The 16,407-nt window shown below is 32.7% G+C and overlaps 1 protein-coding gene across 5 annotated transcripts in view; it reads right to left on the minus strand.

Moving 5' to 3' along the window:
* The window catches only part of NBEAL1 (neurobeachin like 1), a 129,177-nt gene that overhangs the window by 63,795 nt on the left and 48,975 nt on the right, over positions 1-16,407 (minus strand). For all 5 annotated transcript variants that reach the window (XM_031451969.2, XM_010991745.3, XM_031451968.2 and 2 more), the window contains 11 exons: positions 16,018-16,137; positions 14,298-14,601; positions 11,775-11,860; positions 8,425-8,514; positions 7,504-7,672; positions 6,928-7,061; positions 6,097-6,256; positions 5,907-6,009; positions 5,203-5,359; positions 3,596-3,754; positions 1,969-2,128 (listed from right to left, as the gene is read on the minus strand). In XM_031451969.2, coding sequence (XP_031307829.1) covers positions 1,969-2,128; positions 3,596-3,754; positions 5,203-5,359; positions 5,907-6,009; positions 6,097-6,256; positions 6,928-7,061; positions 7,504-7,672; positions 8,425-8,514; positions 11,775-11,860; positions 14,298-14,601; positions 16,018-16,137 — 1,642 coding nt within the window. The remainder of the gene's footprint in view (positions 1-1,968; positions 2,129-3,595; positions 3,755-5,202; positions 5,360-5,906; positions 6,010-6,096; positions 6,257-6,927; positions 7,062-7,503; positions 7,673-8,424; positions 8,515-11,774; positions 11,861-14,297; positions 14,602-16,017; positions 16,138-16,407) is intronic.

Genomic DNA, 16,407 nt, shown 5'->3' on the forward strand with positions numbered 1-16,407 from the left:
TCTACTCTGTTTCTGAATTTTCTTTTTCCCACATGTAGTGAGATCACACAGTATCTGTCCTTCTCTGCCTGACTTATTTCACTTAGCAAAAAGCCCTCCAGGCTCTTCCATGTTGTTGCAAATGGCAGGATTTGCTTCTTTTTTTTTTTTTGGTCAATACTCCATTATATATATATCTATATATACACTACATCATTGTTATCCATTCATCGGCTGATGGACATTTCAATTGTTTTTATGTCTTGGCTATTGTGAATGATGGTACAACAAACATGGGGGATTCAGATATCTCTTTGAGATATGATTTCATTTCCTTTAGATATATAAGCAGAAGAGGGACTGCTGAATCATATAGTAGTTCTATTTTTAACTTTCTGAAGAACCTCCACACTGTTTCCACAGTGGCTGCACCAATTAACATTCCCACCAACAGCACACAAGGGTTCCCTTTTCTCCACATCCTCACCACCAGCACTTATTATTGCTTGTCTCTTTGATAACAGCCAAACTAACAGGTAGGAGGTGATATCTCATTGTGTTTTTGATTTTCATTTCCATGATAATTAAAGATGTTGAGCACCTTTTCTTCTACCTGTTTGCCATTTGTATATCTCCTTTGGAAAAATGTCTAATCAGGTCCTTTCCTCACATTTTTTGCTATTGGATTTTTTGCTATTAAGTGTGATTTTATATGTATTCTGGATATTAACCCCTTATCATTTCTCCCATTCCATAGGCTGCAAACATTTTCTCCTATTCCATAGGGTGCCTTTTCATTTTTTTTTTCATTGTACAGAAGCTTTTTGATTTGATTTAGTCCCACTGTTTGACTTTTTACTGCTTGTGCTTGTGGCGTCACACGCAAAAACTCATTGCCAAGACGAAGGTCAAGGAGATTTACCTCTGTGTTTTCTTCTGCTACTTTTATAGTTCAATTCTTACATTTAAACCTTTAATTCATTTGAGTTAATTTTTATAGGTGGTGTAAGACAGGGGTCCATTCTCATTCTTTTGCAAGTGGATATTCGGTTTTCCCAACACCATTTATTGAAGAGACTATCTTTCCCCGATTGAGTATTCTTGGATCCCATGTCAAATATTAGTTGACTGTATATGCATAGTTTTATTTCTGGGCTCTCGATTCTGTTCCATTTGTTCATGTGTCTATTTTTATGCATACTGCAGCATACTGTTTTGATTACCACAGCTTTGCAGTATAATTTGAAATCAGAGTGTGATACTTCGAGCTATCTTTTTTCTCAAAGAGAGAACTATAATTGTCATGTAAATGCTGAAATAACTGTTTCATTTTAAATAAGAATTATAAATATGTTCAAATTTTACGAAGACAATAAGTTTAGAATGTTTGACATCTTCCCGAGTAAGCTCCAAACAACTGTTCTTTTCTTTTGATTGCCTGAATATATTGTCCATACTGCTTGGATCTTATGCTATTATGTATCTTTTTATGTACATGTCTTGTCAATGAGATGATAAATCACTCAAGACCTTTCTGAATTCTTAACATCTGATACAAATTCTAGTTTGTAGTGAGTACTAAGAAAAAACGCTTATAAAAGCAAAACTAGAAACAAAAAAGAATATACGAAATTAGTTTTCATTTTGCTTGTAAGAAAGAAAAATAATATTTTGTACATATTTTCTCTAGTGTCCTTTTCTTCTTACATAGATTAAATTATTTACTAATCACTCAGTCAATAAACATTTACTAAAGGACTACCAAGTAAGGAACTGTGCTATGTCCTAGGGAGACAAAAACAACAAAGGCACATTTTAAAAAGTATCTAAGGAAAGCCCTGCTGAATCAAGTAACAGGTAATTTTAAAAGCAACCTGAGGAAAAAGAACCTCCAGAAAAAAAAAAAAAAAATTGAGAGACACCAAATAAAATTACACTACTGTGAAGAACTTTTCTTAAATGTATCAGTATTTCTAGCCTTATTCATACCTGTACTTATGACTTGATTGGTGAGGCTTTTAATGAGAGAAGTATTAACAAGTGCTTCATTAAGAAGGAGTCCCAGTCCTGAGTAGCCAACTTCTCTGAGTCTAATACGTTGTTTACTTCGTTCATAAACGTTCGTGCATTTCAACATCTGTTCCATAACCTGATCACAACAGTAATATATTCTTCTTAATACAGACAACTAAAAACAGTTTGTCACTTAGGCTAATATTGAATAAAATATTAGTATAGTTATTTTGGAGCACCATTTTATTCCTCAAGTATATTTTTTAAAAAGGTCAGCACTAATAGGGAGGAACACTCCATATCTTGCTATCATTAAAAAATGAATTTAAAAATAAACTGGATTGAAATGTAACTATATTTGAATAATTAATATGTTTAAAACCCTAGTTTATATAAATTTCTTTTCAGGTGAAACAAATAATCTAAATTTTCTTTTAATGTGTAAGGTGTAGATGGAAACAAATCCTGAAGCTTGCAAGAAAGGAAGTGTGTTCTGAAAGAGAACAAAGATATTTCTAGATCAATCTACTAATCCACTTATGTAACAGTTGTCAAAATAATTTTCAACAATGAGGAAATACTTTGTGAAGCAATCCATCCATATGCTAAAATGGGAGAACCAATTAGTAACCCATAACTTCTCAGAGTTTGATCAACATTTTACAAAGTAATAACCCTAATGAAACCCTATATGGAAAGGTAATTTTGGCAAGATAATATCATGAACAACCTCTGCAAGGCCATTCTAAAGAAATAACATTTAATCTCCATGAAGGAACCCTGTGTGGGCAGATGCTTTAAAGAGTAGCTTCAGGGGTCACCATAACCGATACTCAAGAGAGATTATGTCGGACTATATTTTTATGCACCTTTGTCTTCCAAAGTTTAGGAATTCCAAACACAAGCAATTCAAACATGACCCTGTAAGTAAACTTCGTAATTTAACACTAATGATAGAAGAGGTAACAACTGTCACAAGGCAATCAGGTATAATGAACAGAAGAACAAATCATGAAAAATAATGTACTTGGCAGTAGAAATATGACTGACTTCTCTAATTTTAGTTAACCAAAAAGGTGGACTGGGTGGCTTCAATCAAAGTTCAAAGTTTGGAATATTTTGGATAGCTTAATAAAATATGTTCTACATCTTTTGACAAGTTATTAAATTCCCTAAGTTTCTTCATCTGTAAAATGAGGACAATAATAATAATATTCACTTCATAAAGTTGTTGCAAAAACTACATAGACTAATGAAAAGGCTTCAGTGTCTGACTAACAGTAGGTGCTAAATAAGGTTAGTATGATCTGCCACACAGAGCCACTGTAACTCAAAACAGGGATGAGAGGCTGTGTATTGAGGATGGTACAATAAAGTAGATTTTCCACTGAAATTACTGATCAGATTATAATATAATTAGTTTTTAATTACATAAACAATGAAAACATGAAATATATATATATATATCAAAACAAATTGAACAATTTAAAATTAGATAGAAGTAGATATGAAAAAGAATTTACAGGCATAGAATGGGTATGTTCCAAAGGAAATCCACATATCCATAAAAGCCCCAAAAAAGACACTTAAGAAATGTTTGTACCTTAAAAATGATTTCTCTTATTCTGTCAGAGTACTTCTGATTTAAGAGTAATGCATAAAGTATGTCAGCATTTCCTGGTTCAAACAGCAGTAAGAAAAGCTGACCTCTAGTTGGGCTGGTCCGTAGGAGACTGAAGAGTATGTCCAAAATTCCAAAAAGCTTTTAAAATTAAGCAACACAAAACAAAACAACCACACTTACATATGGAAGCACAAATACAGTCAAACCACAAATAGTCATTTAACTAAATCTTATGTACCCATTAAATGTTCTACCTTAACTGGATCATCTGATATCTTCTGAACCAGCCCAGCCTTTTCCCACCCTTATGCTCCTGGCTTATTCTATTTCCTTTTGTATATCCTCTTACCCATATTTACCTGCTGAACCGTACCTATCCTGCTTTGCCCATATGAAAAGCTATCTCTTCCATAAAGCCTTTCCTAGTCTCCTCAACATGTAACACTCTCCTCTGAAAGCCTCATAGGACTTTGTATTTCTCTTGTAGATATTATCATTCTTTTTTGTTTCATAATTATTTATAAACCTCTCTTATCTATTCCTGCCTCCATTAGGCTAAAAGTAAGAATGATAATTCATTCAACATTGTATATCTACAATATCTAGTATTAGTCTAGGTGCAGTAAGTTTTCAACAAATAATTCGACTAAATTGACCAAGAAAATATCACTGGCAATGAATCATAGGTGACAATACAGCTGTCATGAAATATTATGATTACTCTTTATTCTAAATAATGAGAAATTTTTGAAGTAGTTCAACCTTTTAGGGAAACACCCTAGGTTAACTCATTTATATAACACCAATTATGAAGTCATATATTATTAACCACTCAGTACACAACGCATATTTCATGATAGAGGACAAAATATTTGAGTCAACATAAATTAAGGCTGCTTGCTCTTATTTGGTGCTGAGAGTGGTAAACTGCAACAGCAAGAAACAACAGTAGATACACCTGGGCTCTAGTCCCAAGTTTATCAGCTGTGTGACTTTTTAAGTCACCTAATCTCTCTGAAGATATATTTCCAAATGTGCACATGGAAAGAGTAATTCCTGGTCTATATATTTTATATCAGTGTTTTTCAAATTCTACTATGCATCAGAATCATCTGGAAGGCTTGATTCAGCCATATATCTGCATTTCTAAAAACTCCCAGGTAAGTGGGTCCATACATTGAGAACCACCTTCTTAAAGGGCAGCTCTGAGTATAATGAATAGTGTATGTAAAAGTACTTAAACATAGAAATACATTTATAATTTACTCTTTATGTAAAATTTTTATGAACCTATGACATATTAAAATTCATGTTAGAAATCTGCCCCGTAACTTTGATGATAGTTAAATATACATCATGTATATTTATGAGCAACTATTTCCACACATTACTTTTCAGCCAATTAAAGTATTTTATTACACTATCATTTATTTTATTAAACTTTCATTCAGGAGACACAATTTACTTCTTTAACTACATAGTATTATATGTGACACTATAAACATTTTTATATATGTATGTTTGAAAGAAGATGATATAGAAACTAAATTGTTAAAAAGAAATAACATTTATCAAGAGCATAATACCTGTTCTTCTTCATTGACAGCAGCTATGTAACCCATAATACTTTGTATCTCTTCATGGGTTCCACCTTTGCACAGAAAATATTTAATTAGTCCATACAAAGAAGTCCTTATTGTTCGAATATCATCTAGAGACAGCTCACTATATTTACAATCACTCCTGAAAGAGAAAGTAAAAGAAGCATTGAAACTTTCAATTTTTACATTTTTGTACTTTGTATATAAAATAATTCATAGTTTAAAAGAAGATGTTCCCATGTATTATAGTATCTTTGGCTTTTTATTTTTAAGGAAAACAAACCTTTTGAAGTTAGGAGTTGCAATGACAAAGGTATAAAGTGTAAAAAACAGCTTATATTTATTCCCCATTATGTGGCAGACACAGTTCTAAAATGCTCTACGCATTATTAATTCATTTAATTTTAATCCTCAAAAAACCCACAGAAAGACATACAGTTTTATTATCTCCTTGCCACTAACCAGAAAAACTTTAGCATGAGTAAGTTGTCTATAGCCAGGCAATTAATGAAACATAATATATTCAAACCTAATATATGCACATGTGATCCACTGTTCATCATTTTAACCTCCACAACATCCTGGCTCTCTGAAGTTAAAGTTATTAGAATTGTTGGAAAATAAACAATCTAGTGTTCCAATCAAGTAACAGAAACAGTATCAACTGAGAAGGAATAAGGATATCATACCCATAGTAAATCCTAAGTGTATCTAGGAGAAACTGCACACCATACTTCTTTCGGAAAACTCTCCTGCTGTCTTTGATGATGGTAGAAAGATACTGTATGTGACCTAAAATGGAAAGTTCACTGTTAATACATAGGTGGTCATTAAGTTTTTAAAACAACTATGAAATTTTATCCAACAGCCTGCTCTCACCAATTCGAAAGGGAAAATCTCCACGATTCCAAATACGAAAGTCAAAGAGTAAATATTGATACATTTGCTGCAGGAGCTGCATATTTTTCTCTAATGATACCTGTTCAATGAGCAATTGAATTGCCATCAATACATTAACATCCATCAAGGTGCTTGGCACCTGAAATCCAAACAGAAGAGGGTTCTGTAAAGTTCAGTTTAAATAGCTGCCATTAAGCCCTAATTTCGAATGATTAGTTCAGAACATCTAATAAACATAAAAATCTTTGTTAGAAAAATATAAACAATTTAAACATTAATTTTTCTGATGGAATTCTAGAACATATATTCCTAATATCATATTCAAAAATAGTCTTTAAATGATCTAATATCCCAAACACCAAAGTTAACACACAAGGTTCTGTATATCAAAGGTTATATACACTGTTATGTAATTTTAAGTATAGAAGGTAAGTAATTCTTGTATAAGGTGATTCAATAGAAGTTTTCAAAGGCTGCTTATCAAATAAATTATATCCATGAATATAACTTAAGCTATAATGGTATAATTTTTAAAATATGTTTATTTATTGTAAAGAAAAACCTCAGGGGAGGGTATAGCTCAAGTGGTAGAGTGCATGCTTAATACGCAGGAGGTCCTGGGTTCAATCACCAGTACCTCCATTTAAAAAAAAAAAAACTAATAATAAATAAATAAATAGACCTAATGACCATCCCCCTCCAAAAAATAAAATAAAAAATAAATTTTTTTAAAAAAGGGAAAAGAAAAAACCTCAACCAGTAACTGGTAATTATAATCAGCCATATCTACATAATGTTAGACCAGCTCACCTTCTGAAGTAAGGCTCCAAGAATGGCAACTCCATGGGAGTGAATAAGATTGTCCTGGTTAATAGGATGTCTTTGAATAAAGTGTTTCACAATCAAGATAAATGTTGCAATTAAATTTCTCTCTAGTCTTGACTCTGTGGAATTGTGAACATGTCATTAATTATCATAATTTTTCTAATCATTTTATATCACATGTCCTATATCATAATGTAACAAACAAGGAATCTGATTCAGGAATTTGCATCCAAAGGTCACCTGTAGAACCTAAATATCAGAGAAAGCAGCGGTTGCATATTATACACTTATGCACACATATATTTTCTCTACCATGAATTTAACAATGTTGTCAGATTTCTGCTAAGAGTACAACCTAAGGATAGTCAAGAGTATAACCAACATCTTAAGTTTTTTGACCAAAATATTATGAACTTTCTGAACTCCATTAGAATTAGGGAAGGGCTGCTTCAACCACAAATAGTTAAATTTCTTCCTAAAGGTAGCAAGACATTTTAATCTATTTTTCAATTAATTCTCCAATTTTTCAATGATTATACTGTGTTAATTTCAGCTTAATACCTGATGCCTTTGTGGAGGTCAGTACCACCCAATCTCCTTCTACAGGTGTTATCAATTCAGAAACTGTGCTTTCATTCAATCCTTCAGGAATCTGTCCTTCACTGAAGTGGCTGACTTGTTCCATTAGAGGAAAGAGTACATTTAATCCACCTATGCAGTTTATGATGTCCTGAAAAAGAAAATTACGATTTTTAATCCTATAAAACATAGGCAATTTTCTCACTTAATATCTACACAGCATGTGGGAGGCTACAATTTGCTAAACCTTTAGGCAATGTATAGGATAGCCTAAGGTAAAGGAACCTTTGCATGCACATTTGCTTTAAAGAGCAGCCTCAAGGGTCAACATAATCAATACTCAAGAGACAAGGCCAGATGTTTTTAACGCAGCTTTGTTTTGCAAAGTTTAAGAATTCCAAACATGACTACATAAATAGACTTCATAGTGTAACACTAATGATATAAGAGGTGACAATTGTCACAAGGCAATTAGGCATAACAAACAGGAGAATAAGTCATGGGGAAAAAAAGATGTATCTACAGTAGAAATAGGACTGACTCCTTTACTTTAAGTTTACAAAAAAGGTGGAGGAAGTGGCTTCAAAGTTCCAAGTGACTATTTTGGATAGCTTAACAAAATATATTCAGGAAACTTAGCCAAGTTACTAATTTCCCTGGCCTCAGTTTCTTCATCTATAAGATGAGGATTATATTAATTTCCATTTTGTAAAGTTGTTACAAAGATTAGGTAAACTAACATATGAAAAGTGCTTATCTGTTTATCCTTCAAACTATCTTGCCTGCAAATATTTTAAATGGAACCTATTATTCACATCAATCTGGTGGTGCTTAAAAGATAAACCTTTTTAAAGGATCAGTAAACTTACATAATATGTTGCCCATCATTTATTATTAACTTACCTTAACATCCCAGTTTACTACTTTGTTTCCTGTCAACCTTCCATGCAAACAATTAGTAGATAAATCAAGACAGATTGAATTTTTGCAGGCCTAAAAATAAAAGAAAAATATGGCAAATAGCTAAGAACAATGAAGACAAAACATAACTTTAACTACATATGGACCATTCCACCATAATTTTGAATGGTTATACAGTGGAGTCAATGATATGAGGCCTACAATGTTAAGTTTAGTGTTACTATTCTGATTGTCTTTTAAAAGAATCAGGGACTAGATTCTAAAGCACTCACTCATCCAATGCAAGTCACTGCAGCTTATCACCTGACAGATAAGCTATAGCAAGAAATTATTATCATTCACTAATCACACGGTTTAAAATTTTTTCTATTCTAAACCAGTATATGCAAATACATTTTTGACTTTTTTAAAATGAAAGTTTTAGTCCCAGTAGTACAGAAAATTATTATCACAATATGAAAATCAAATCAGTGGCATAAGACAGTATTTTCCCTTACATTACTGATTGACAATTCCACTTACATTCAAATTAAGAGCTTTGCTTGCAAAGCTAGAAATTGTTATTCCTTAACTTCCATAAAGGTTGATAAAACTTCACATTTAACCTGTAAACTTGCAGGTAATGAAATATCTTTGAATCTAATCCCCAGTCCAACAGAAAATTTAAAAATCTACAAATTTAGCACAGATGATGTGGTTTTTGCTTTTCTCTAAGGCAACTGAGAAAAACTGCTTTAATAAGGTAAATGCAAACTAAGTTTACATTTAGCTCAATGTAAACAATATTAGTCTCAGAGACGGACATGTCTTTCTCCTGTTACTCAGTTTGGGTCTTGTGTAACTATGACCTGTCTGAACAGAGCAATCTCCTATGGCATGAGTGCCACTGGTCTCCTATCTCTCCAATCCAATTCTGACCCTGCAGCTTGAGACCCTTACCTAAAATGCAAACCTGATCATATCACTTTTCTGCTTAAAATCCTATCCATTGCCTACTACTTAATCTGGCATAAGAAGTGTCTATAATCTGGCCTCCACTTGGCCCTCTAACCTCATTTCCTGCCAACTTATCCCACTTAGTGACCTAGACCCAAACACACGTGGAACCCAGTTCTACAGTCTGTGCCTCTGTAGGCACTGCTCGCTGTACATCTTTCCCTCCACCTGCCTTTTAAAACACGAATCAAACCATTTTTTCTAACACAGTCCATCCTCCTGGAAGAACCACCACTCTTCCTGTATTTTGTACATAATTCCAAAACAAAAATTTTGTATAGTGGTTAAGGATATACATTAAGTAGGCTGACCATTCATTAGTATTATGAGGTTAGGCAAGTTACTTACCTGTACTCAGCTTCAGAAAACCAGAGCTTAGAAAAGATACAGAGAATACCATATACCCCTCAGAGCTTTCGTGAAGATTAAGTGAAACAGTGTACGTGCAACCTTTAGCATAGTGCTCAATATACTGTAAACACCAATAAACGGTAGCTAAAGAAAACAGTGCTTGTACAATTACACTGCACTTATTTTTCACGCATTTTGTTCACTTTAGATTGTAAGCTTCTTAAAGCCACAGATTTTAACTTATTCATCTTTGTATGCTAAAAGTTCAGACAATTCTTGACTGAGAAGACTCTCAAATTTTTGAACAAAAGGATGGTTGAGTACCTCCTACAAATGACTACAAAGATGAAAAACTGCTGAGTGCCAAAACATCCTTAAGAATAGCTTTTCCCACACTTTTCAAGTGTATCATCCACCTCCAAGAGGGATATACAGAATGCAGCATTCCCCCAACCTCATTTAACCACAGAAACCTTGTATCATGATATATTGCCATTTTCAAGAAATAGTCCTCCAATAACTGTTTTACTGTGTGTATTTGTCATTGGGTTTCTTGAGGGAAAACAATAGCTAATTTTTAATATTACAGAATTTTTACTCCCAATAGTAAAAATCCAACCTTAATGTTATTAAGATCAAAGTTATTTTGAAAAAAGGATATGCAAAAAAGGCCCAGTTAGCCATCACGTGTCTAGCTACACCACCAAATATATTAGTGAGATTAAGTCCAACTATATCCTACCTACCTATACTGAATAGCTGTAATGAAAGTAAGTATAAGATATAGATAGTCCCTGTCAAGAAATAATTTAAAATCCAGTTTGGTAAACAAATACATGTGTATCTTTGGGGGAAATTATCACAAAAAGCAAGCAAACAAAAAGTAAAGAGACCCAGGGGATATTATAATCAATGCAATGCTCAAATGGACCCAGGATTAAATTTTTTAAAGGCTAAACAAATATTTTTAGGAAAACTGGGAAAATTTGAACATGAGTTGTAAAGGACGTGAATTACTGGTAATTTTCTTAGGTAGGTTAATGATTATGTTGAAAAGTTTGGGAGTAAAGTGTCTTGATAGCTATGTCAACCTACTCTCATAAATTATTTGAGAGAAACACATGAAGACCAAGTGAGCAAAGTGTTAATAACCAGTGAATTCTGGTGAGGAGTATACAGGATTTCACCTTACCATTCTTTCAACTTCTCTCTAGGTTTGAAATTAATCAAAATAAAAAGTTAGAGGGAAAGTAACCAATAAGTAAATTTTATTAGGTTATATATAAACAAATAAATATTCAAAGTAATAAATTCTGACCATGTTCTAGCTGGCTAGACAAGGGGGGAAATTCTATGATGTATAATCTCACACAACAAAAGCCTCTTCTGGGTCAAAGTAACATTAAATACAATGAAGACAAAACATACTGCTGTTTATGCCACTTCTCCCTTTTCCTCCTCCTAGTTTCACCTTTGATCTTCTTCCCCTTAGCCCTTGCTGACCTCAGTTGCCTTTACTAGATAAAGGGCTTTCCTTGAAGGAAGAAGGACTGGGCATGGTACACATATAGGTAGTTTGTTTTTTCTCCTTCTGACGTAAACATTTCTTTTTTTTGTTTTCTTGCTAACATCACATTTTAAAAATAAACAAAGAAAATGTTGAGCACAATTCTGTTTCATCTCTCCTTCCAAAAAAGTAGAACACATTTAAATAGTTTCATTTACTGAAATTGATTCATTAGTATAAATTCCCACTACAACTATTCCCATGCATACTACTGGGATGACAAAGGTATATCTGAATCCTAGTTGAGAGCTGTATCTTAATATTTACTGCTTCTCATCTGCCTTTGAAAATTATTAACTTTTAATGGTAACTTAACCCCCTTCTCAATCACCCACTTAAATGACAGAAGAAATAAAAAAGGAATTTTAGTTCATAGTACAGTTACAGCTAGATGGACAGTCCATGCATTTACTCTGACCTTTGCAGTGTAGTGAAGGAGGACGGTACCAGGCAGGTCGGCCATGTCAGACTCCTGAAATTTCCAAGGGCTTAAACAGTTTGGACCTGAAAATCATACACACATACACACACATATTATTGAATATATATGGCCTCCTCAGTTCTGTGTAATCAGAAAATAATTTTAGATCAAGCTGTTTTGAGCTTCTCATATAACACACTACCCAAGTTAAAACACAATACCCCAGATGTACTCTATTTTTATATCATTTTATATCACCTCCAGTTGGTTCTACAACTAGAAAAGTTGGGGCAGTGGGTAGAACAAGTTCTACTACAGAAAGGAAATTTTATATACCATTAAAAAATTAATATAAAATATAACAAAGTTTATATATTAATTTATCTAATATAAACCAATTCAAATTTGTAAGATAAAATAGTAAAACAACCAATGAAGTAAACAGATATCACAGAAATGGTATAGTAAATAAGTAGGAAAAAAAATCTTCTTTAAAAAAAAAAATCAAAGAAATACAAAAACGAATGGAACAGTATTGACCATTACATCATAACGTGCTGTGGTGAATCTGGTATTCTTCTGTTACTGGTAGGCACTGTCAATTGGTATATCCTTTATGAAAACTGATTAGGTAACATGTATTGAGAACCATAAAAATATTCACACACTTTGCATATTTATCCTGGGAACTTATAAGCAAAATATGAAAAATAAATTGGTGTAACAGTTCATCATATTTAATATTTAGAAGTTGATATCAATATTAGAATTTACAAAAAACCTAAGTAAATCATGCATTATAAATCCAATGAAATATTATGTAGCCTTTAAAAATAATCATTATGAATACTATATAACAAATAATTATTATTTATAAGAGTAGAATTTTAAGCAGGAAAAACTGTAAGAACAAAATCCAAAGTATATAGCTGTTAATGACTATACTAAATGACTTATTATTAGCTTGGAATTTATTTAAAGGTCAACTTTAAATACTTCGGTGAGTTTAAATTAATGACAAGTTTCTAATATAAACTTTGAAAGTCTACACAGAGACATTCATCTCCAAACTCCATATAATCTAAAAAAAGACATTTTGACAAATACTAAGCTAATTTTCAAAGTTATGTATATTAACTCTGTATTACATATATTAACTTACAAGCTTAACTCCTAAACATTCCATTAAAATATAGATACAATTTTTAAAACAGTTATGATACAATACCAATCAGCGTGTATCTTTAAAATTAGAACCAAAACAAAAACAGCTTGTCATTGTATCCAAGGACTCCTAATTCTACTGCCTTCATGAATTCTTCAGATATATTAATATATGAATTATAAAAATGACAAGTTCTGAATAAGATTCATATGATTTTAGAATCAGCTGTGTGATTTCCTACGAACGCAGACCTATATATTGTTTCATCAACATAATAAGATCTGTCAAAAGTACTGGCAGTATTATAGACTGAATTGTGTTACCCTCCCCCATTTCTGTGTTGAAGGTCTAACTCCCAATGTTACTATATTTGGAGATAGAGCCTTTAAGGGTAACTAAGGTTAAATGATGTCATAAGAGTTGGGTCTAACTCAATAGGGCCCCTTATAAGAAGAAAAAAAGGCAACAGAGAACTCTATCTCTGCACACACACAGAGGATAAACTCCATGTGAGGATGCAGCAAGAAGGTAGATACCTACAAGTCAAGAATAGAGGCTTCACTAAAAATCAAGCCTCATGGAAATTTGACCTTGGAATTCAAGCTTCCATAATTGTGAGAAAATAGTGTTTAAGCTATCCAGTCTATGGTATTTTGTTATGGCAGTCCTAACAGATTAATGCAGGCAGTATTACGGACAATATTTGAAATATTTCGCAAAGGTTTGCTTTATGTATGCTTACAAAAAAAAGTATAGTGTACTATAATTAATTATAATGTATAATATACTTGAAAGTTGTTAACAGAGTAAATCTTAAATGTTATCAACACACACATTAAAAAATGTTAATTATGTGAGGGAATGGAGGTATTTTTATTATGATAATCATTTTGCAACGTATGTATGTATCAAATTACCACACTGCATACTTTAAACTTACATGTTGTAAGCCAATATCTCAATAAAGTTAAAGGGAATAAAAGTATGGTGTGCGGCAGGCTTTTTCTTCCCCTTCGGCTTCAACTGAAAAAAAATACATCTTGCCTCTGAACAACATGGATTTGAATTGCATGGGTCCACTTATACGTGGAGTTTTTTCACATATAAGTAAATACTATAGTACTACAATCTGCAAATGTGGAACCACACATACAAAGGAACCACGTATGTATGGAGTGCTGACTATAAATTATACGTGGAATTTTTGCCTGCATGAAGGGTCAGCACCCCTAATCACTCAAGTTGTTCAAGGGCCAACTGTGCATTCTCCAGGTCACATATATTCCTCAGAATATGTTTAGGCAACAGAAAAAACGATTTAAGTTTAATTAAACAGTATGATGGAACACGCTCACCTGCTAAATATAATGCCTTCACCTGAGGAGGCTGCAGTGCTTCATAGAAGACGATAACAGACCCTAGTTGACCCTCCAGGGATGTGGGACACCCCCACTCACTGTCTTGGGTTCCAGCTGATATCAGTTTGGTAATCAGTTTTGATTTTTCAGTGGTTCCTCCCCAGGAGGCTGATGACAAAATTCCACCAAATGATGTCCGATGAGGGGTAATGGGAGAAGAAAAAGGTGGATCTGGGATTTGGGATGGTGGAGGAGTGGTGGTTCTCTGCCCAGCTGAACCAATGCAGCATGAAATGAAAGGCTAAAAATTAAGAAATGAACACAATAAATCACACATTTTAATTAAATCTCTGTCCTTATATTTAAAATGAAACAGTACATAAAATTAAACAATACACTGAAAAAGTTTTATTTTTAATGGATCATGATGTGTGCATGTGTATGTACACATAAGACATCATTACAGATGTTATATTCGACCCACAGATTTTAGCTGCATGACTTTCATAACTCACTTTATATCCTTCTGTAAGTTTTGAATTTTTTTTTAACATTTTTTATTGATTTATAATCATTTTACAATGTTGTGTCAAATTCCAGTGTTCAGCACAATTTTTCAGTCATTCATGGACATATACACACTCATTGTCACATTTTTTTCTCTGTGAGTTATCATAACATTTTGTGTATATTTCCCTGTGCTATACAGTGTAATCTTGTTTATCTATTCTACAATTTTGAAATCCCAGTCTATCCCTTCCCACCCTCCACCCCCCTGGTAACCACAAGTCTGTATTCTCTGTCTGTGAGTCTATTTCTGTCCTTTATTTACGCTTTGTTTTTGTTTGTTTGTTTGTTTTTGTTTTTGTTTTTTAGATTCCACATATGAGCGATCTCATATGGTATTTTTCTTTCTCTTTCTGGCTTACTTCACTTAGAATGACATTCTCCAGGAGCATCCATGTTGCTGCAGTTTTGAATTTTTAATGTGTGTATTTAAATTTTTTTTTACTTTAGTAAATTCTAAAATAGAGAAAACCACTTTTTTCTCTTAAAATTTATAAACAGAGAATTACACATCAGTGTAATAATGCTCATTACAGGTTATCCTGAAGTGATCACTGAGATGAAGAGCAATAAGAAATTACTGAATCCTGGAAGGACTTGGGAAATAATCTAATTCATTCCATTATCTTCAGAAAAGGCCTTTTCAAAAATACCTAAAAATTCTCACAGAACTCTTACACTACTGTTCTTTAAGAATTACCTCAGGAAATAAATTTTATCTTATAGCTAACTACAATGTGAAGATTTAAAGTTTCTTCATTATTGTTTCAATTTCAATGAAAAATTCAGTGATGGAAAAGAGTCTATCATAACAGTCTAAATATTTTGTATACTTGGAGAGGTTTATTAAATCATCTTTGCCCTATTCTATTCATATTCTTTGACTTTCCTCTTACGAGTCTTTTTTTCTAAGCCTTTAATTACATTTGTTTCTTCCATGAATTGTTTTTATTACAATTGTTGTCTGACTTCATCTATAATGAAGGCTAACATAATTAAATGTTAACTTACTATACATATCAGTACATAGAAAATACTAATACTTAAAGGCATACATTTAGAACAAACAGAACCTAATATATTTAATTAAAAATTTTTTCAAGAGTTCTCAATCAACTAGTCCCATAAAGAGTAGGTTATACGTGCTTACTTCATTCATGGCAGGAAATCTCAGAGGGGCAGAGACCTTCTGCTGTCCATTGTCATAGATATAGACAAGGCTCTGACCAAACGGCCTTTTTCCAGGCATATGAACAATGGTTATGTTGTGCTGGTAAAGTAAAACATAGATTTAAAAGGTAAAGATTATATTAAGTCTTTGCAATGGTAAATGTTTTCAGAGTATTACTATGTAACTAATTTGTGTGAAGAGTAGAACAGAAGATTTAAGCATAATTAAATGCTGATTAAAATGATGTTCTTAAAGTGAGTAACAATTTTCTTCTGTAGTACTATAAAAAACACTTCTGACTATTCTAGAAAATCTATACACAACTGGAACAGAGTATCTTTCCTGCATTTTCCCAAGTCTATGCATATT

This window comes from Camelus dromedarius, chromosome 4, assembly GCF_036321535.1.
Source record: "Camelus dromedarius isolate mCamDro1 chromosome 4, mCamDro1.pat, whole genome shotgun sequence".
In the NCBI taxonomy this organism is placed as follows: domain Eukaryota; kingdom Metazoa; phylum Chordata; class Mammalia; order Artiodactyla; family Camelidae; genus Camelus; species Camelus dromedarius.